The sequence below is a fragment of the Chaetodon trifascialis genome, chromosome 2 (genome assembly GCF_039877785.1).
Source record: "Chaetodon trifascialis isolate fChaTrf1 chromosome 2, fChaTrf1.hap1, whole genome shotgun sequence".
Lineage (NCBI taxonomy): Eukaryota > Metazoa > Chordata > Actinopteri > Chaetodontiformes > Chaetodontidae > Chaetodon > Chaetodon trifascialis.
The window spans coordinates 17,154,840-17,178,107 of record NC_092057.1 but is presented as its reverse complement, the minus strand read 5'-3'; the positions used below and the strand labels follow the sequence as shown (position 1 = coordinate 17,178,107).

Here is a 23,268-nt window from a genome sequence, read left to right as displayed (position 1 = left end):
AGAAGAAGAGCGGAGAGCCTCCGTTCCCCCCGACTTCAGGACGTGTGTCGTCCTCATAACTTTGACGTCAAAAACCTTAAAAGTTGAGACTCTCAGGGAGGGCGGGTTTACGATGGACCGCTTAGAAAAGTACACATTTCCTTGATCAGCAATTTGGACAGTCACTTCTAACGGTAACCAACAGAGAGCCGTGTGTAGTCAGCGTGCACGAGGCAATGCCACGTCCGGTCACACGTTTTTCAAATTATTGGTCTTATTGAAGAATGACGCTGGAAATACGCTTCACTTAGCGGTTCAAGTTGAATTGTTAATCTGAATGTTTTACATATTTCTAACGATACGCAGGCCACTTGTAGTCAGTATTATGATCCAGGTGGCCGCTATGTAGTCAATGTGGATAACTAAACCGTACGATAAATAGACTAATAACATGTATCAGCCAGCATTTTGTCCAGTGTTACATGATCCAGTGTATTACGATATGGCCCAGATATCATAATCAATGAGATTGTGCAGATCAGATATAATTAATTAATTCCACTCCACTGTATGCTTGGGCAGTTTATTATGCCACCGAAATAGATTTGAAATTAATTGAGCCACTCAGTTTCAGCACATATGTTGAATATAACCAACCATCTGCTCTGCAAACACATGAAGTGAGTTCAGTTGTCAAAAAACAAGTGTGAGGTGAGATTATTTGTCTCCAACAGAAATCTTTTAGTTTATGGTGTCAGTATCTTAAACTAGACTAAATAAGGGCAGCATCATTGAGAGAGAAAACAAACAAACAAACAAACAAACAAACAAACAAACAAACAAACAAACAAACAAACCCCGAAAAAACTCGAGCCCCTTTCAACCCCACAGACACCCTCTGTACCCTGTTGTCTCCACATTCCATGAAAATCGATTAGATTGTGGCAATAGGTTGTTTACATCTGACATCACATCACTCTTGTTGTGGTGTGAACTGCAGCTGGAAGTGAAGTGGAAGTGATTTTCTGCATAGGAAACATTATAAGATACTCTTAAAATGCTTATGTTTTTGCATCACTTATGTTTGCTGAAGTCGATCAAACCGAGAAACCATGAGGAGCCTTTATTGAGTATTAAAAGCTGTTGTTCATAAGGGTAAAAAATGCAAGAAATTGAACAAAAACCCTGAAAACAGTGAGCAGTTAACAATCTGTGGTCAAGAGAAGAGCTATTCTTTTAAATCTAGGTGATAGATTTAAAGTATTGGCTACAAGCAACACGACTGACACTTGTTAAATGTCTATCACACAGAATGTGTTTTCAGAAAAATACATTGTTACTGTTAACGAAATTAATTTGATACTCTTATTTTGAAGCCATCCTTCCTACGTTTTCCGGTCCCGTTCGTCGCTATTTGCCCGTAGCTTGACTCCTCAGCGTGATAGGAGGGGACAACCGTGAACAGAGCTCATTTCTGCCCTCACTTTCGCTGCTGCAGAGCGTGTCCACCGGTACCGATGAAAAAACTCAGCTGTATCTCGGGGTGTATTTCATAACCCGGGCTCACCATCCTCCCACATGCGCTGACACGTCTCCAGATATTACACACATCCCGTCGGTCGGCGGAGGGAGCGTTTACTCAGCTGGTTTGACACATTGTGAACACACAGAAGAGACGGGGAGAGGGGGAAGATGTTGCTGAAGGAGTACAGGATATGCATGCCCCTCACAGTGGAGGAGGTGAGTTTCCTGCTCTTCTTTAAACACTTTTTTGCGTAATTTTAACCGCGACGGGGAGTCATTGTTGTTGAAACAACTCTTAACGGCTAAAACGTTGCGCTTTGATGCTCCGGACATGTGATCAGGTTACGTGAAGTGGAAGAAATCCACTTTAGTGCAATTCAGATAAACTTCACGTCTCATGCCAAAACTTTAATCCTGCTTAAATGCAGCATGTTTCAGAAAGATGTTAAACACTTTTACTGTGACCCCATGACACCCCCCCCCACACACATTGTGCCTTACACACACACACACACACACACACACACACACACACACACACACACACACACACACACACACACACACACACACACACACACACACACACTTACATGTGAATTGGATTGCTTTAAAACCATGCTGTCCTATTGGTTGCACATGATGGCACTAACACAGTGCAGATCAGGGCTCTGTGCCCTTCCTGTTCCTCTACAGTGTGAAGAGCTGCACGGACTGTTATCAGAAAGAAAAGGTGCACTGTCTGTATTCATGTCATGTCTGTCTGTTAGGTCTCAGACTCAGTCTAAAATTAGAAGGTGAAGATGATTGCTGTCCTGTCCTGTCCTGTCCTGTCCCGGCACGCATGCTGTCCAGCAGCACCATCTCTGCCGCTTGTGTTGTGATGCGTGAGGCTTGTTGTTGGTTTTCCTGTAGCTCGACGCCAGGTGGAATGACGGTCTGGCACATCCTGCCAGTGCTGTGTGTCGAGATGAAAATCCTGATGAGCCCTGGTTGTCTCTGAAGAAACGTCAGAAAGCTTCAACAAGCAGCGCCGGCGGCCAAATCATCAGCATTTTACATTCAATCAAAGTTATTTTTAGGAAAGAAAGGCAGAGATGGAGGCAGATAAAAGGCTGTTTGGTTTCAGATCTCTTACACATATTTTCACATTTCCTTTCCTTTAATCTCTGACTGTTGATTTCCACCAACACGTGTAACTTGCAGCTATCAGCAGCAAGCTCATGCCTATTTTAAGGGCTGTTAGGAGGCGTTCTGTGGATTGATGTGGAATGAGATGCACCCCTGCTTTGTGAATTAGGCCGACTGAATGGCTGCACATTTACACCAAAGTCTTGACCACCACCGGCCTGCCAGGGCTGTACTTTCTATCTCAAGCAGTGAAAGAGACGTTACATCACTGACTCATAGAGAAACCGGCTGTGAAAAAGGAAATGTCATCTTTTAATATAAAGGCGTTGAGGGAAGAATGCGCACGCAGGTCCTGTTACACATGCTTTTGAATATCATTGCGTGGTGTGTGAGACACTGCACGTGTGTGTGTGTGTTTTGCGGCTGTTTGCATTCGTACACGCCTTTTCCCGTTCCGTAAATCAACCTTGAGCCTTCACCATGCGCGAACTTATGTACGGATGGCTGTCACGAGAGGCAGGAGCACAGTGTTTAAAAGCTCAGTGTGATCAGAGGTGAACAAAAAAGGTTATCCCACCACCAAAACTCCAAATAAAGAGAGTCAGTTCCACTGTTAAAAAAAGTGACGAGTCTGTTAATACATGACGGTGTCGTATTTTGTGATGATGCTGATTAGAAGCGCTTGAGAATATGTTATTTCATATACACTTCAGATTCATTATGGCCAGGAACTAATGGATCGAGCCAACATTAAGGCTGCCTTACCACCACCTGCTGTACTACTTCCTGCCACTATAAATCGCTCCAGAGAAAAACACTTCCTTCACAGTGCAGGCCAGACGTAAACAGGGATGTCCACATCTAACTTATGATTACACAAAGAAACCAGTTCAAGCTGTTAATAACTCTCTGTTTGTCAGCTTGTGTAGGTTTTTCTTACTGGTTTGCTGTAAGGTCACGAAGGTTCACGATATAATGAAGCCGAATTGGACACTCTGTTTAACTGCTTCTCAAATGCAGTATAATTAGACGTGATGTGCACACTGTACATCTGTGGGATGCCACAAGCCACAGCCATAAGCTTTCACTTCATACTGAGATTGTAGCATTTAAAAAGGGGATGGTTGCGTAAGCCTTCCACATTTTAGCAAACGAAGGGGAGAACGGCTAGCTGTTACTGCTCAGATCAGCACTGCACTTTGCTTCCATCTATTCTTATTCTGTTGTTTTTTTTTTTTGCAAAGATAAAGCCCCGCTTTGATGAATCCCAGGAAGCCGGGGCATCATTGTTTGTCCTAACTTAGAAAGAAGCCTCCTCACTGTTCAGGGGAGGAGGTGGCGCTTCGGCCTGTTTGTTCTTATCATGGCGGCACACATTGAGCAGAGGGTCATCCCTTGTCTCCTAAAAGTTGATTCAAAGTTTCCCGTCTGTCCAAAGGGACAGGAAAGATGGAATGAAAGAAGACTGGATGGATGGATGGCGGGTTAAGGATAAACTGCTGTGTGCCGACTGCTGTGGGGGTTAGGGGACAGGGAGAGGGACAGGATGGCAGAGAGGACGGAAAGAGAAGAGGGGAGGAGCGGGGGTGATGAGGGAAGCTCTGGGAGATTTTTTTCTTTGAATTCCCCTGGGTCATGCACTAATACACTGTGTGTTTGTGCGTTTAGATTTGGAGTCATAGGGACATGCAAGGTCACGTCTCTCTGTGTATTGTCTCTGGGAAGAGATTACTGTCTGCTGCTGGCTGTGTTGCGTCATCACACTCTTACTACTGCAGATGTTGGACCGGCTATCTTCACACTGTTTATACAAGTTGAACAAACGCCGCGCACATGGAAGAAACCATTTAGCAATACCAGATCGTATGAGCTGTTCCGTGAGCCTTCATTCTCTGTCCTCTTAATCATCTCCTGCCTGTCTGGGTGTGTGTCTGGTGTGCTACTCCTGCCTTGTTTCCCTCTTGTTTTCTTCATTCAATTCATTTGCACAAACAAGTCCAACAAAGGATTTGAACCGATGACTTCGCTTCTCTCTGTGGAGCTTTTCGGTTTCTTTAAATGAAGATAATACTTTGACATTTTGCTCAGATTGGCAGGAAATAAGAGGAAACTGGGTAAAATAATTTATCTTCCAGCACCTCCAAGCCTCGTTAGATGACACATTATCTCCATAAGCCAACGTGTAAAAACAAGGTGTGGTTCTGGCTTGTTGTCATCTGGAGTTCTGTTGTTACTGTGACGTTGCCAGGCAGGCAGGGAAGACAAAGGGAAGTCACTGCTCCTGGCCAAGAAATACTCTTGGATATTACCAGACTAGCTGTTTCCCCCTGTTTTCAGTTGTTATGCTAAGAAAAGCTAACTGGCTGTAGCTTCAACTCTTAGCCAGAAAGTGTTAAACTGTCCCTTTAAAGGACACTTTGGACTCTTAATGCGGTATCACTGCGAAAACCAAGACAATGGGAAAGGTCTCAAAGACAGGGACGTGACAGCTGAGCAGTGGTTGCAGTTTCAGCCACATAGCTAAAATATGTTTTAAAATATGTAAGAATAGCTATTTTCCACCTAACGCTGTTGGAAGGGTATTTCAGCCTTGTCCTTTCGGGCGATTCAGTGTTTTTTTTAGTCTATGAAATGTCAGAAAATGGTGAAAAATGCACATCACAGTTTGTTTAGCTCTGGGAAAACCAGCCAAATATTCACATTTGGGAGGCAGGAACCGCCAAAGGCGTGGCATGTTTGATTCACAAGAAGTCTGTGTTGCAGATCAATTTTCTGGCTAAAAATTAAAGGACCATTGAAGAAAGTGGAAGTTTTTTTTTTTTTTTCGTGGCACCTTAGCTGAATGAACTGAAGAATAACAATGTTTCACACACACAATCATGTCGAAGGCTCGAACGGGTGATGACGAGAGAGAGGCAGTGTGCTAGCTAGCTTCAAGGATCTATGTGTGGAGTCAAATATTCTTTGGGGAAAAAGGCGAAGCTGTACCCGTTTCTGGTCAAAACTGTAAGCAAGGAGTGTTGCCTGAATGTGAGAGTAGCCTCTGTCAATTAAAATGAATTTCACAGGGCTTTACTGTAGTAAATGGAAGACCAGTTTTTTGCGATTAGTGTGAACTGATCCTTTAAATCCCTTCATTCAAAGGGAAGCTTAGAAACTACCCATGCCTTTAAAACCACAGACTGATTGCTGATTGTTTCTGGTGAGGTTGCTGACCTGATTACTCATCTTTTTGGTGCTTTCCGTGTCAAATAAATATGTAATTTTCCCAAAAGTATCCTCCATGCAACATCTGAAACACAGAAAAACAGTCCTCCTTGGGTCTAGATAGGTTTCGTAATTGCAAATTCAGACATGAAAACATTTGCTGCCATGAAGTTTGATGTTCACCGTGCAGTGAGACGGGCCAGGATGACTCAGTATAACCCAATCAAGAAATTCAGGTCTGGATAAAGTTTCTGCCTTTCAAGGAGTCCAGCCACACTGCAGCTTCTGTGTTGGAGTATTGGTTTAAAGTTCCATCTCAGACAAGATTTAGATGTAACTCTAACCAGAACCACTTAGCCAAGAAATAATCATCTTCCCCTCTCGGTCCCTCGGGGCTCACTCTGCTCTGTTCTTCTCCAGTGAGTGGGGCCATTCATCAGCCACGGCGTCCATTTTTTTTCCTGGAAAGGACAGGCAGGTGATGCATCACAGGAGACACGGATAGATGTGTTCCCTCTCCTGTCTACTGTTATTTCTTTCTCTGCTGCAGTCCCTCTTACTTCCACCTCCCTGTCTCTGGTTGGCATGCCCTTTGTTCCAGCTCACGAGAAAAACGCTGACATCGTCCAACCTTTGGCTGACCCGAGTCACCAAATGTCGCCCATATTCACCCTTAATGTGCCCTTGGCTGAAGAAGTCTTCATCACAATGTGGACTTCGTACTCTGATAGCTTTGTCCGCATGGTGGAAAGAGCACAGGAGACTGCTTAGAAAGACCCAGATGGTCCCAGCTGAATAACGTTTTCACCGGAGCATGGATTCATTCCCGGGCTAACAAAACGGAAACAGATCTTCATTGCAGAAGGCCTCTTTTTTTTCTCCATTAACCGTAGTGACTCAGAGCATAATGACGTTCAGCGAAGGCCAGGAAAAGAGACACCCATTCAAAGCAGAATTAGCTGAACATCCATGTGTTTCGAGCCTATCTGATGAAGTCAGTAGTTGTTCTGCTGTTAGCTCTGGCAATAACTGAAGGATTCTAGATATATCAGCATTTGATTGTTTCTATAATCTGTTTTTCTGTCCTGTTGTGCACACAGTAATCCCAACCGGCGCTCACTGTTCAAATCAGTGAAGTCCTCAGAGCAGTTTGGAGGGGATAGCTGTAGAAATGGGAGAATGGGAGGATGTGGGGCTGGCTGCTTGAATGAATGCTCAGATGGATGGCTGCTTGCTCACGCCGGCGTAAGCGTCTCTGCAAGCAACGCTCTTGCCAGAATTTATTAAAGAGTTGCGTATGATGCAGTGTGCCCCACATTAGGCACAAACCACACACCGTTCATTCACCTTACTAAAGCCTCATTTGGGCTCACACTGTGTGTTGCAAGTGGCACACCTGCACCTGCACAGCTTAAGATATGAAAACACACACACACACACACACACACACACACACACACACACACACACACACACACACACACACACACACACACACAAATCAAATCAAATCAAATCAAACTTTATTTATATAGCACTTTTCATACATAATAAAATGTAACACAAAGTGCTTCACAGGATTTAAAAACAATAGAAATCAAAATAAAGCAACAATAAAAACCCATCCCTCCCACCCTCCGTATGTACAAGCACCCACCCTCAACTACATGCATACACACACGCACACATGCGCACATACATACACACACACACACACACACACACACACACACACACACACACACACACACACACACACACACACACACACACACACTCACACTCTTACTGCAGACGATGGCAGGGGTAACGAGACACACACACACACACACACACACACACACCACAGAAAGCCATTTGTCTAAAAGCAGCTGGTGCACAGAAACGCAGTTAACACCTGATGCAGCGGTGTTGTATTTTAGTGGACCCATGAAGTACTGTAATAGGATTAGAACTGCTGCGTCATCCCAGGAAGGATTATCTGTCATGAATGTACATAGAGGCGTTCATGTTGTACAGACATTGTATCAGCCATCAAGCATGACATTGACAATTTGAACCATTTCAAGCGATGCTACCTTCCATGGCTTGAGGCATCATTAAGTGGCAGAATTTTTATTCAAATAGAAATTTGGCAAAAGGCAGTTTCATCAGTGTTGGTCGTGTCTCTTTTTGCGTCATTACGTCATCGATGTTGGTGAACTTCTCAGGGATTGCTGGTTTGTTAAAACCCCTTTTAATAAGTACTCTTTAACAAGATTGGTCGCCATTGTTCAATCTTGGAGCACGTTTCCATGACGGCAGCAGTTAATTTCATGTATCCACAGGCGGGGAGGGCTGAAAGCGCTGAGGACAAACACGCTTTAGCTCAGTGAGAACAGCAGGCTTGTTCAAATCAAACTGTTCTTTCTTTCTTTTTAATTAAACAAGACAGCATCCTTGGAGTTGTGGGTGTTCCTGCATTCACGACTTGTGATGTAATGGAATGCAATGTGGAACTGTGCAAAGTGGGCGATTATTGATCACAGAAGGGGAGCTTTCCCCTTCCTCTGTGCCCGTTCAGAGGGAGGTCAGGGGTCGTGGTCAGTCAGTAGGATGTTTGTCCACAGGCCGGCCTCACCCTTGGATTTGGGGTTGAGCTCCTGTCTCCCTACTTAAAGCTCCAAGGCACACAATGTCCATATTATTCTTTCACAAGCACTGCTCCCCGTTCATTCAGAATATTGTTTTCTCTCTCTGTGATTAGACGCCTCCCACCCACTCCAGTGTTTGTTTAGGAAATGGGGCCAGTGGTACGCTGTTTGTTTCTTTGGTGTCATGGTAAGGTGCCATGCCTTTCTGCCATCTGGTATACATGACAATGCTGTGATTCAATCAACATCCCATTTGCTGCCATTTACTCTCCTAGAGGAAACCATCACGGGTTGTGATGGACCATTATCCATGGATGAGGCCCATTCTCATTTCCTAGATGGGTGTGTGCATGCACGTGTGTGTTGTATCAACAGAGAGGCTTGTTTCAGAACACGAGAGCGACGCCTCTTTGACAGTCACACTCTGGAGATGGGCTGTTTCAATACTGTGTCTGTGTGTGTCTCTCTCTCCCTCATGCCCACACTTTGAGTGTGCTTGTGTCTTTTATTTAGAGGTGACACACACACGCACACACCACAGGGGCACGTCATCATTGTCTTATGAGCCGTTCAGCAAACTGTACTCTGCAGCAGCGTCCGCCGCTCCACCGTGGAGACGCTCAGATGAGGTCAATGATGAACTCTGCGTGCTGGCGAAGCGTGACACTGTTTCCTAACGTGGAGAAAGGGAGTCAAAGCCTGACGGTGGCTTTCTGACAAATGATGTGGCCTGAAATGAAAAGCGGTTGTCCTTCGTTGGAAATGTTGCTTTATTTTTGCTTCCTGCTCCGTGTAATAACTTTGGTTTACTATGACTGTTCGTCTTCTCATATTTACCCTATTACTTTTAAAATAATACATTCATTCTGACAACTACGACAGGTATGACTTTATTTCCAACACTAATGGTTCAGGGTCAGTGACCTACTTGTAAAATATCTCGGGGCATATTTATCCATTGTGGGTAACAGCACCCTTTTTCAAAGTAAGTTATCGTCATTATCACTTTAATTTTACATTTTACTGAAATTTTGCCGTGAAACTGTCTTGCGTCGTCATGGAAAAAACGAGAAGTTCTTTCACCATCGTTGCTCTGGCAAATCACAGGAGGAATAAGAGCCATTTTCTAACAACAACTACAGTCTGAAGGCAGCTACTTAATCTGTAACGTGTGGCTGAAAATAGAGACAAAGCAGCTGATTCTTTAGACCAAAGCCACTCTTCTTGCCGCGTTCAGCGTGGAAATCTTCACAGAAACTGCTTTCTGGTGCTAATACGGGTTCACTAGCTTCCACTGTGTCCTCAGATTGGCTGCAACAGCATGCTGAGATTAAAATGAAGCATTAACTTTGCTGTGTTGCTCTACATCAACATGGCAGAGGAACTTGAAGGATTGGTTATATCTGGTCTTTCTTGTAGTCATGAATGGACCTTTTGTACAGAAATAATGTCACCCAAATATCTACAAATACGGTAAAAAGCTGAGAGGCTGGATAGAAGATGAGTGTGGGTTAATGGAATTATGTGAGAGGTGAAGCTTCACAGCCTCTTTGCAGTACTCGACATTACAGACATTCATTTGAGCACTCAGCCAAGTACCGACAAGTGCATTTGCACACATTTCTTTGTTGTTTATCAGAAGAGATTCCACAGATGACATGTAATAGTTTATTCTTTGCCTGGATCTGTTCTTTTTTGGTGACGTGTGGAATGATTGGTCAGTGCCAATGGCTGCAAGGTCATGCTTACACCTGCAGGGAAGCAATACAGCATCAGAGAGGGTGACAGGGAAGTTGATGAGGATTATGTAGTAGTATGATTCTTATGTTTCATATTAGTACATCATTGAGACTTGGGTGGTGGGAAACAGATCTTGTCATAGGATATTATATGCATGTTAATCTTGGTAAGGTTTTGCCTCGGGGGGATTCACTGTCTGGATACTCAGCTGTGCATACTCACAATGGCAGGATAGATTCTCACATAGGAGCATACACATATATTTTATATATGTGTGTATGATGTAAGGCAAATTCCCCTCTAAAGCTCTTAAACACTGCACAAAAGTTAATGTCTGATGTCCAATTTTCTTGGGTTTCAGGGGAATTTTTTATTACTTCTATTACTGTTAGGGCTGCAGCTGAGCATTTTCATTATTAATTAACTGCTGATTATGTTCTCGATTAATGTCTGATCGTCCCATTAAATTGTCTTAGGCCCAACGTGACATCTTACATTGTCTTGTTTTGTCCAAAATCCCCAAATGTTCACGATACATGTACATGGTACATCATTATGAAGCCAGATCCAGAGAATGTTTGCTGTTCTTGCATGAAAAATAAGTTAAATGATTAATTAGTTATTAAACCCCAAACATGCTAACTTGCAACATGCTAAATATGAGCTTTTTAACTTGCAAACATGGACCATTCAAACTAGCCACTGATAGCATGCTAACATGTAAAATGTTACATATCGAGTGTCGTCATATTCACAACATGTTAATTGTTGACTTTCATATATTAACATGCTAATGCTAGCATTCTGCTGACGATGTGGAGCTTAGCAAACAAAACGACCACTGTATAGCTTCTCTGATGGTGTCACCTTCAGGCCAGACTCCACATAAAGCTATCGTAATTTTTCAACCAGCCAACGGTCTGGTTTTCTAGCATGCAGTGTGAGTGTAATGTTATCATATCACAAAAACATGACCCTCAAAGAGCTGCTAAACTTTTTATACTTTTGGTTTTGTTTGTTCTAGAAGTGAGGGTTTGTTATTTCTCTTTATCTCTCTTGAATATTTTATCGTGTCAAGTGTCACAGCCTATCACAGTCATCCACCTCAGTTTATTTACAGCATTTCCTAATGCAAACACTAAACCCAAATCCAAATGATTCTTCTGAAAGCTGTGTATGTGTATGTGTGTAGGTGGTGTCTCATATGTGACACCCACGTGCTTCGACAGTGCATGAATTTGAGCTTTTTGCACCATCTTCATCAGCTATGCTGCTAAGCTGCTAAAGCTATGTGAATGGATGGACGGATGGATGAATGAAAATGATTCGTACTAGTGTTACAGTAGAGCCACATTGCTCCCAAGTGACTTGATGTCTAAACTGGTGGGGTTCTGCGCTCCACAGCGGGGGGGTCGTCTGAATGAGGTCGTCTGAATATAAAGCACGCTCCAATATCCAAAAGTGACCAAATGCAGCAGACACAAGCATTCAACAACAAAAAAAAAGGTTTTAATCGATGAAAATAATGCACAACACATCGCACAGTGTCCACTTTTTCCTTTTTCATCAAACACTTCCCGTTGGACTGTAATCCTCTGCTCAGGCCAGAACATGACCTTCTTTTAAAGAGGCTGAGGAGAAATATTATCACAAGGTCCACACGAACACACCGTGGAGCTCCACAGCGAGACTTAGGCTTCTAATATCTCCATTACTTCAGCAAACGATAGCACTGATAGCGCTAACACTCCAGCGTCAAAATGTCTTTAAAGTGGCTTTGTGTTTATTTGGCTATGTTATCAGCGGCCGACCATGCGCTGTGTGCTCTGACACTGATTAGGGCTGTGCTTGTATTGCTAACTGTTTGCCTTTATTTCTGACTAACTCTTACCACCGCAGGCTATGAAGCGCGAGTCGTCATCTGATCAAATTTAATTTAATGTTCTTGCGGTCCTGTCTCACCCACTGTGGTTTCAGGTGTGTGTGTTTGTGCACGTGTTCACAGGCACAGACCTGATGTTTGTTTTTTTTTTCTTTTACAACCTGTACTTGCACAGTAGCTGCGAGTCCCTGCTTCAGCTCCACTGAGAGACTGATACAAGTGCAGCAGAAGGGGAGGCACAGCAGAGCATGGAAAAGGAAAATGAGAGCCTTGTCCCTTCTTTTCCTGCCTCTTTGGTCTGAAGAGAGATGAAAAGGAAAGATTTACCAGAGGTTTAACAAGATGGGATGAGAGTAGACAGATGGAGATGGTGAAAGGAGGGTCAGCAGAAGCCTTCGAACGAATTACCTGCTGTAAAAGACATGCAAACGGGAAGAGGGAGACAAAGAAAAAGAGGTAGACAGAAGCTTGAGTTGTCCCATGAAATATGAATATGGGCTGAAGAGTTTAGAGGGAAGTCATCTACGGTTTAATGCAGCCAGTGGTTTCTGAGGAGCTCATTAATATTGTGTCAGGGGGACTGTGGCTTGTTTACAGAAGCATTAAAATGATGTAATTCCAACAGCTTTAAAAGATCTCATGAAAATTAATGCTCTACTGTATGTTGGTTTTCTGTGTTTGTTTTCCAAAGCTCTCCAGGCTCTTTAAATTGAAGCCGGTCAGGCTTAAATCCTTAGCTGTGTCAGTGCTCACATGCGCACAGAATACAGTGAGTGCGCTGTGAGTCCATTTTGTAGCTGCTGTTGGAAAGTTTCAAGAGGTTCGATTTCCATCCTGCGTTGAGGAGGATACGCTCAGGATAAGAATACACTCACGCACGCTGGTCATCATGCTGTTCTGCTATGCCTCCAGCCTACGCACAGGTGCATCTTTGGAAGAACTATCAGCTCAGCCCACACATGCACAGACTTGCACATACACACACGCACACACATGCACACAAATTAGACAGGCTATAGATAGCTATATGCTGACACACTTCATTATCATCTCTCGTTTCCATGGTAACCAGCGCCATCTATCCCTACCATTACCCCCATAGCAGAGTGGATTATAGTGATTATGGTGTAAGGATAACCATCCGTAGGATAACTGTCAAATAATGAGGCAGATGATGGAGTCTTGCCTTCCCTCAAGTCTGGGATTTAGCACCAAGCATTTCCTTTGTGTGTGTTTGCTGTGTTTTGTCTTCGAGGGTAAACAGGCTGCGTTGACATTCCAGGTAAACATAATCTGCTGCTCTCAGGTGGTCAAATGTTGCTTGCAGAATTTGTTTACAATAACATGATTTCATGGGGTTGTTTATTCTAATCAAGCGTTCGGTTTAAATGCAGCCAATTAGAATCGTGTGTGGCGAGTGTTCGCTTTGTGTTTCAGCAATATAAGGATTATGTTTTATGTGGTTTTAGCAGGGATAAAACTAGTGAGTCGGCGAGGCTGCAGCAGTGCTTCGTGCTCAGTGCTAATGTTAGCATGCTAACATGCTCACAGTAACAACGCTAACAGGCTGTTGTGAAGTTCATATCATGTTTACCATACCATCACATTTTCTAATTAGCACTAAACACAACGTCTGATGGGAATAACATTAGTTCATTTAAGAGACGGGCTTACGAGCATCATTATTGACATCACAATTAACAGTTAAACCAACAGTTAAACTTTGGAAATGAAAAATAGTCACATGTTCATAGATTCTGTAATTTTAAATGAGAGAGAAGGAGTATAATTTTAAGGACTTTAAAAAGATTATTGAAGAGTTATTGTGTCCGGGGAGATCTTTGATTTCATGGCACTCCATCCAATTGCTGTTGAGACATTTCATTCAGAATCACAAATATCAAAAGCATGGTGGTGCTAGAAGAGAAGTCAGCCATCACCAGAGTCACTAGGAAACATACAAGTGTTCTTAATGACAAATCCACAGGGGAGACATCTGGAAGAACATGTTTTTGAAAAATAATCTTGTAGTAAAGAACTCTAGCCCGTCTGCAGCTGTGTCATTTGAATGTCATGGAAGGCAGTACTGTATATTTTTCACCCACAGAAAAAATCTTAATAGCCCTCAGCCCACTGTGTGGCAGTTAGCATCTCAGCAGTGGCAAATCTGTTTAAGTCAGGAGAACAAAGGCGTCAACGGGTTGTGCTGCACAGGTTTGACATGGAAGACTGCGCTGCGTTCAAGTGATTATAATGACAACAGTGACATTTAGTGTGGTGCATCGTCATCTCCCAGGTATCCTGTGCTGGCTAAAAGTAGCAGCTCGAGTGCAGTGTTTTTTTTTTTTTCCCAGGTAGAGGTATCTGCCATCCAAATACAGAAGAGCTCCCATGACAGCGATTCTAGGGTAATGGTAGAGATACAGAGCTGCACTGGTGTCATCTGGAAAATGAGCCAGTTTGTCTCAGTTCCCACTCAGTTGGGTTTTTTGTAAAAGGTTTTCGGGGGACGGCAGCGTCCTGCGAGCCTGGGAGAGATGTAAGGTCAATATTTCCTCTGTCACGTCCTCACGAGGGAATTGTGATGAACACCGAGATCATCATCATCAACCCACTGAATGACTGCTGAAATGAACTAATAAACTCCACGTCTTATCTTAATGGCCTCACAGTGATGGTTGATGTTCAGTCAGTGTGGGACACTGCAGCAGGAGGGAGGGAGGGAGGGGGGAGGGGGGAGGGGGGATGTAAGGACAGAATCACCATTGCTCACATGATTGTAAAGTGTAAATAGGTCACATTTTCAACTCTTCTTAGAAACATAAGAGTAAGGATTGATTTTTTTCTCACTGATCATGTGGATGTCTGGATGTGTGTTCGTGGCATGTGTGTATTTTGTCCCCTATCTTAGTGTTGTCTTAAGCGGAGTCAGCCCTGACCACGGCTGATTCCTAGTGTCATTTAGATGATTAGGGAGTGAAAACCTGCCCGTCTGCCTGCTAAGATGTATCAACTGGCGTAAGTGTGTCTTTGTGTGAGAGTGTGTGCACAGGGAAACAGAGGACACCAGAGGAACAATGTTTGGTGGAGCAAGAAGCAAGATGTTCCTATTTGTTCATTTAGATAACAAGAGCATTAATCACAGTGAAGGTTCCAGGCAGTCAGTTCATGTGAAACTGATTTTTTTTTTTTTTTTGAAGCACATTGGCTCTTAAAAAAAAAAAAGATGCTAACAATAATGACTTAAACATTACTTTTCTCATTTTGTAAAACAGAATGTGACAAATAAATCCGTAGATACAAATGTACCGAATTAGTAATTGTTGTTGAAATAATAAATATTTGTGCAACTTAGTAAAAAAAAAAAAAAAAAAGTTTTTCTATGGCCTGCAAGGAAATTATGGCAGCTTTAGGACACGTGACATAATGATAAAATCACCTGATTGACAAACAAGTGTTGCGCATAACATGGCTGATTCAGAGTGACCCCTGCCGCGCACCCACCCTCAGAGGTTCAGTTTAAAGGCATAGTTGTAATAATCCTTTATTGCATTTTAGAGGGAATTACAGAAAGTAAAGTAACTGGCCTTGTTCCATCTGATTTTGTGCTGCACGTGGCATGAGTCTGCGGACAGCAGGGCACTGGTGGAGGAGTTGGTGACGTGGCTGAGAAGTTGGAGGTGTGCTGCCTGTCACCTGCAGCTTTGCAGTAAACGCTGTAGCAGTAGGAAACGCTTGGTTGGCATTAGCAGTAGTTTAAGACAGCATTTTTTCTGGGAGTGTCCACACAGACACCCAGTTCATATTACTGCAAATAAATTTAAAGCACTGTCATTGGTGGGCCATAGGCTCAATCACCATTGCGTTAGCTCATTCAGCAATAGAGGAACTTAACAGACATGAACAGACAGACACATGTTTGACAGGCAAATCTTTGAGACTGTTACTTTAAGCATATAAAGGAACAAGAATTTTAATTGTCACTACAAAGTGGAGCACTGTGTTGATGAAGGAGGCTACAGAGGGATTCTTGTTACATGTGGTGGAGTTATTAGTTCCTGTCTGACCCTCGTTAAAAGAACCGTGCGGCCCACAGACCAGAAACACCCAAAACTGCGTACGCCAAGATAGGCATTATTCATATTTCTGCTTTAACTTTTAAGAATAACTGAATACTTGGACCAGCAATAACATACTGCCACTGTAATAATGCCAAGAAGTGGAACTGCAACCCTGATTCCAAAAAGGTTAGGGCACTGTCTAAAATATGAATAATGATAGTTATGTTTTACACATTGCAACACCTATTTTGAAATCAGGGTTGCAGGATTGATATAGTAAGACGCAATCTTGGAGATAAGTTTCATGGTGTAAATCTGGGTCAATGTTTTTTTTTTTTTTGTACATATTTTCAGTAAAAAATGCTAGTTCATTTTCAGTCTTAATAGTGTGGGCCTGACTGTTTGAGTAAACATGAGTGTGCCGCGTGCAGTGGACTTGCAGTCATGTTATAGCAGATTTCTGGGTATCAACGTCCTCGAATTTCAAACACATGCTATTTGGAGCAACCGACATGCATAAATTGCATAATACAGCTTTAAGGTGCTTACCGTGTGTGCTTCAGTTTCATAGTTTCCATAACAACAGTGAATGTTTCTTGACGGCTATCCTAAGTGTACCAACGAGTGGAAAGTCGGGGGGAAAAACAAAACAAAAAACACTTGAGAAGGTTGATTTGTATGCACAAGTCCCATTCTGTTCATTTGAAGGTTGTGGTGCAAACAATCTAAGTGTGCATCTCATAAAGACTATCTCCTCTCTCTTTCATCACGGTTCACCCTCCTTTCACTTTCCAGGTTTTACAGCCCTGGAAAGGCAAACAAGGGGCAGATGTGCCGGCTCTTTAAATAGACCTAAAGAGGTCTTAACAAGCAGCCTGCTCAAGTTAAAGTCCGGCTGCCCCTCGTGGCCCTTCAAAAATTCCAGAAATCGCATACAATTATTCTAATTTATTCTCAGTTTGTTTAATTTTCCCTTTTTATATGAGGTTATTTCCGTCGCACCTGTTATTTGGCAACTATAGAAATGCTGCTGCCATTGCTAAGGAGGCATTATTACTGGAGGAAACAGGAGAGCAGTGCAGGGGCTGAAACATATTTAGCACAGTCCAAACAGCTACATGCAATTTTTCTATTTCCTCTGCATTTTTAACATTTCAATATGCACCATGAGAGTTCTCGGAAGCACAAGAATCTGACAAAACTTGTGCAGAAGCAGAATTGGGGTTATAGATGAAGGTTCACGTACCTGTTCTCGGTGCTTTGAGCCTCTTTCTGCAGCTTCTACAGGCTGCATGGACTCTCTGACATGATTCACCCCATAGCGATCGCTCGGTGCTTATTTTTTACTCTTCAGCTTGTTGCTTTCTGACCCAAAACGTACCGTTTGTTTGGTGCTACCACACTGCTGATCACGTCCCACACACACTTCTTTTCTTGTTGCGCATGCTTCCGTGTTTTTGCGCGCGTATGAATCACTTTCATCCCACATCCTTCTCTCCTGAGGGCGACCCTTTTCAAAGCCCTGTGCTATAACCTCAGAGTTTACTGAGGGGGGTGCAGGGAAGTGCTGTTGAATCCTTTCCTGGTGTCTAAAGTGGCCCGATGAAAAGTGTTGCATAGAGGCTATACAGTACTGAAAAATCCACATGCACAAATACAGGTAGACATGCAGTGAACGTCTACATGTGTACAATATATCCATTTACAGAAACACATACACAGAAAACAGAATGTACACCCCCTCCCTGCCCAGTTATTAGCTTTTTCCTCTCAATGTGACCTCTGAATTGCATCGGCCTCCCTCTGTGCCCTTGAGTGGCCTTATACTGTACGTGCACATGCTTTATCCCTCTGATAAAGATATGAATGTTAGAGAAGACGTAACAAAGACATGCAAGAGCGAGAGATGAGTCAAATGAGGAAACAAAGCTTATGATGGGTGCCGGCCTTTGAGGGACATATCCTGACATGTTTTTGTTAAAGCTGGTTTTACCATTTTTTGTCTGCTCTGCTTGGATCAGTGATCACCCAGAGCAGCAAACAGCTTATCGTTAGCCTAATAGCATAATTGCCTCAGTCATATTTTAAGGTTTTCGGGCGATAAGGCAGGATGAAGCAGCAGTGTCAGGAGAGTAGAGTTAGGCAGATATCTCAATTTGGCCAAAAAATGACTCATGGCAATTATGCTATGAGGCTAACGTTATGCTGGTTGTGCCTTTTGTTTCTGCAGCAGTGTCACACTGAAGGGTTGAGCCTTTCAAAGAGGCTCATTAACAAGCAAGACAGTGAACTTCATGTGGGAAAACTGACAGATAGGCGGCCTGGCTGAGTGAATACAGAGGGCAGACCAACGGGAGATGCATTTTGGGTCAATGTGCTTTTCTGTTGATGCTGAAGATCACTCACAAAGCAGCAATTTCAAACTTGTTGTAAAAGAGGTTGATGCACACGAGGCGTTTCACTTTTTCTGTCATCTCTAATTAAACTATTTTACCTTCACTTGTACTAGAAAAGCTGGCTTTTCCTGTTTTATTCTCCGTAAAGCAGTTTACCTTGTGCTGTGCTGATGGCAATGCAGTCGATTTCCTGCAGAATCTGTCTTCCTGGACAGCAATGTAACATACTTTTATAGGCAGTTAGTCATCAGAGTTACAGTCTCTTTTGTTCATGTTAAGTACTGGTGTTCAGAAGTTAATGTGGTCAGGATGAGGTTAAAATAATGCACGTACTGTAGCGTCTCTGTCAGTTTTGAAATGGAAAGAAAGAGCGAGGCTGTAGTAAAACTGAGCCAAGCCACCGTTTAACCTTTCTGCGAGGCAGGAATGCTTTGCCGGGTAATTAATAAGATATAGTTCTGTCTTGTCTCTGTCTAACTCAAAACATTTTCTCCTTCTAACTTCCTTCCCCTCTGCACCCCCAGTGATGTCATTGCACACAGCTTCTCACAGCTATACACACACACACATGCTGATGCACACACATCTCAGGCGCTGGCCAAGACTCAACAGTGCAGATATTTTGGAAAAAGCTGAGTGATTTCCTTGAAATAAACGGAAAAGAGAGGCATTGCTGTCGGCCTGATTTGGCCTTAATAGGGCTTTGACGTCAGTTGGAGGCAAAACTGAAAGCTTCACTTGAGACCTTAATAGAGGACCTCTTGCAATCCCTCCTTTTGCTGTTCCTGTGAAGTCGATCACACTGGTCACTCCTTCTGGGGCTCGTAGGGGTTTGTGCTTTAGAAATCTTGCTTTCAGAGTGTATAAACATCAGCTAATTGAGCACTAACTGTGAAGTTAATGGTGTCACAATTAAGGATTTTGCTAATAGCTTCATCAGTTCACCCTCATAGTTTTACATTGACTTGTTAGTAAGAATATCATCATCGTTTTTAATACTATTCTAATGATAATAAAGACGCTGGTTTTCCTTTGATTTGCCTATGTTTGAGTTTTCTGACCAACTTGGATCCCTAGATTACATCAGGCAGTCAGCAAGATGGATTAGTATTATCCTTGAGGCCGCCTTTGTGGAAGCGTTTACTATATCTGTTTCTGGGATTGACCCTAGTCGTGGGTGTGTGTGAAAAGCACATTTGCAGCATTCTTGCTGATGGATGACGCAAGCAGCTGGTCAGCGAAGTGGGAACTGGTCCAGAGGGCTGAACTGTATGCTGAGGCTGAACGTCAAGTTCTCTTTGTTTGTTTACCTTCCCCCTTCCTTCATTGGGTGGCTTCACTGTAGGGCTGAACGACTTTAAAAAGCAAAAAATCAGATTTAGGTTGATTTATGCATTACATGGGTATTGCACTTCGGGCCATATTGTGATTTTGATGGTATTTGGATTAGTTGTTCAGCCCTGCTTCAACGCTCCGATGAAGGCATGGAGAGAAGGAAGGAGGGGAGGTTAGGGAAGGCAGGAATTCAGGAGGAGAAAGAAAGATGGGGGAAGGAAAAGAAAGAGGAGAGAAATAAGTTACAGCCAGTCTGACATCGTTGACAGCTGAGAGGAAGTAATTTGTAGAAAGCTGAGGTGGTGCCAAAAAGAAAGTTGGCCTCAAGTTCAGCCTATAACACAGCACATCTGGAGTATGTTTCCACCCTAGACTGTCGGTATGTACAGAAAGCTGGAAAGTTGGATAAATAATCCAATATACTGTATAGTTTTCATGAAAAAGTTCCCCCTCTAATTTTTAGAATCTGAAACACTTAACACTACATTTGCAAAGCAAACCAAACTGGAGACAGCTCTGTGATTGTGGGCAGTGAGAAAGGGGAAGTGACTGACGGACATCCAGAGCAATAATATTTAGCAATAGTAATGTTGAGGCTTGGCTTTGGCTCCGCGCTCACCACATCAGTCACTCCTGCCCATCACACACAAAACAAATGAAGATACAGGCTTGCAGCAGTGATTGTTCATGTGCGGCTTATTTGTGGTCCAGCATAAAACCGAACGGTGACGTCAGATTCGCCAAGCCGCACGTTGGTTCAGCGTCATGGAAAATCAGCTCGGGCGCCCACTTGGGTGTGGGCACATACATGTGGCTGCCTTTCGCGGCGTAGAGCCCGTGTGTGCGTGAGAGAGGGGGCACCATGTTGTTTTAATTTATTCATTCCAAACGTTTGTACGTCATCAACTATTAATGTGACCGCAGTGACAGACTTTCGATTCATTATTTAAAGCAACAGTCTTATTTAATCAAGATTGCCATACAATATATGAATGATTGGATGTTTTCTCTCAGGATAACTTAATCTGTCTTTGGCATCCCATTGTAAATTACATCGCTAAATTTTTTTATATGCTTCCTTAAAATTGGGCTCGAACCACTTCAGAGCCTTACATAAACCTCTTTCTTGCATATCCTGCTACAGGCCTTTTCCTCAAACCACGAAAACACTGTCAAACATTTATGTGTACACATTGGAGTCCTCTGTGAGGGTGTTTACTGGACAGAAGCGTCAGGGCGAAACGAGGGAAATTGCACTCTGTGGTAGGAATTCTTTAACATAACCGTCTTTTCTTGTTTAAACCCAAACGGAGACGCCACGCCATGCCCGTATTTTGCAGGGTGTTTGTGTATATACAGTGGTTTGTGTGTGAGTGACCCGTGTAGGTCACAGTTTATACATCGTGTTTGATAATGTCAGCTTGCTGTGTTGCGTTTAAGATCATCAGTAGGAGTTTATAGTGTCCGTGCAAGTGTCCATATTCCACCTGCTCAGTTTGTTCCACCTCCTTTTAATATGGTTCTAAGTGCTTGCCTGTCTGTGCCTCATGCACTACCTCCTTTCAGCGGATTGTGTTTGTCCTTGGATCAGCCGTCCCCGTTAGCGACGCTGTTGTGGAAAACAATTTTTCTTTGGCCATGGAAACACAGACGGACAGAAGGTCAAGGACGTTCATACGGAAGCCTTTAGAGTCAATCAGCGCGCCGTGCCAGCTGCTTTTTGTTTGACATTTTGACTGCAGAAGAGTCGAAGTGGCTTGATGAGTCGGCTTCTTCGTTGACCGAACAAAAGAGAGATGGCTGAAAACCAAGACACTGTCTGATGCAGGTTACGCTGCTGCGACTGTTGACTGGAAACATTCCTCTTTGTCCTCCGTTGTGTTTGCTTTTGAAGGGGAAAACTTCAGTGCAACATTTGGTCACCAGCGTTGGAGATAGAGAGCCGAAGTCCAGCGTAACATCCGGGCTAGCTGCGAGCTCAGCCATCTCTCACTGACTTAAAATGGTCATAAAAGAGCTTCACCCCTCCAAGGGTATAGTTTTCCAAAATTTCAAAACCTTTTTTTTTTTCACCTGGGATGAGCAAAGCCAATGTTCCGTTTCATAGAAGTGATTCGCTGCCTTTGAACTGAGAGCCAGCCATTAAGTAATAAATGTCCTTTGAGTGATTTACAGGCACTGAAATGTCTTGTCTTGGCTCCGTTTCTGGCCACGCCACCTCACGCCTCCATCTCTCTCTCTGTTGCTTTCTCTCGTCCTCGCTCTCTTTCTGACACACACACACAGACGAATGGTTCACAGGCACCAACTTAACGCTCCAGGAAAAAAACAGACTGCAAACCTGTAATGTACTTCCATTCAGCTGCCAAGTCCATCGCCGGCCGTTTGAATCCACTTGTTCCTGTCTGCTCAGTGGCGCTGCCACTTTTCTCTCTCTCCTTGTCTTTTAGCCTGTACAATAAGACCCATGTAACAGCAGGACTGTTAGTTCTTCATACCATCAATGGATGAAATGTCACTCTTTGTGGTGGGTTACACTACAGGCTGACAGATGCACTGCTACCATCCTTCTGCCTTATAAATTTTAATAAAGGCTAATTCCAGATGCTTATTTTTGCATCCAGCAGATATAGAACAACATGAGCATTTTTTTGGAATCACGTTTCAGACAATCTGAGGATGTATGTCCAGTATTCACTGCTCGTTTTAACTCCTTTTATCTCCTACAAACAGTGTTTGCCGTTGGCTTAACTTTCTCTTTGTTTCCTGTTAGCTGAATGTTGTCTGTCTGCTGTTTGGTGCAGGGAGGTATAGCACAGAGCTGGTGTATTGAGCTTTTTTTCTGGGTACAGGATTGATGAAAGTGGTGCAACTGACCAATACAGTGAAGAAAAACATTCAACAAAAAGGCTAAAAAGGTGAAAAGCTTCTGTCAAACTGGAAAGTTGGGTGATAATTCACCATGACTCCAGCCCTTTCGCATTACAGAGTGGTTTGATTTGATGTCAAATATAATCATTCATGTGGTTTATACTCTATACTATATTAGTGTTAGCAGAGCGTCAGTCGGCCAGTTATTTGGACGTATGTCGGCTTTGCTGAGGATCATGAATAGTCAGGCTTGAAGGCCATGTGACTGCCCTGAGTTTGGAGAATGTCCGAATCACATGGTCTTCATGCAGTTTCAGTGGCTGATCCACTGCAGAGCCAACAGTGGTCAACGGGATAGAAACTGACTGGTGATTTTTTTTTTTTTTTTTTTTCGGGTTGTCATTTCCTTTTCTGTTACTCAGCAGTTTGTCAGAGGACTTCTGTAGTCAACAGTGTCTCAGTGTGCCTTGATGGAAATGTCTGAGATTCTTGTTGCATCAGTTTTCACT

General features: G+C 43.2%; 1 protein-coding gene across 1 annotated transcript in view; it reads left to right on the top strand.

The window, feature by feature from the left end:
- The first annotated feature begins 1,449 nt into the window (after nt 1–1,449).
- The window catches only part of LOC139341121 (cytoplasmic phosphatidylinositol transfer protein 1-like), a 70,896-nt gene continuing 49,077 nt past the window's right edge, over nt 1,450–23,268 (top strand). The window contains exon 1 of the mRNA XM_070977477.1: nt 1,450–1,719. Coding sequence (XP_070833578.1) covers nt 1,672–1,719 — 48 coding nt within the window. The 5' untranslated portion in view covers nt 1,450–1,671. The remainder of the gene's footprint in view (nt 1,720–23,268) is intronic.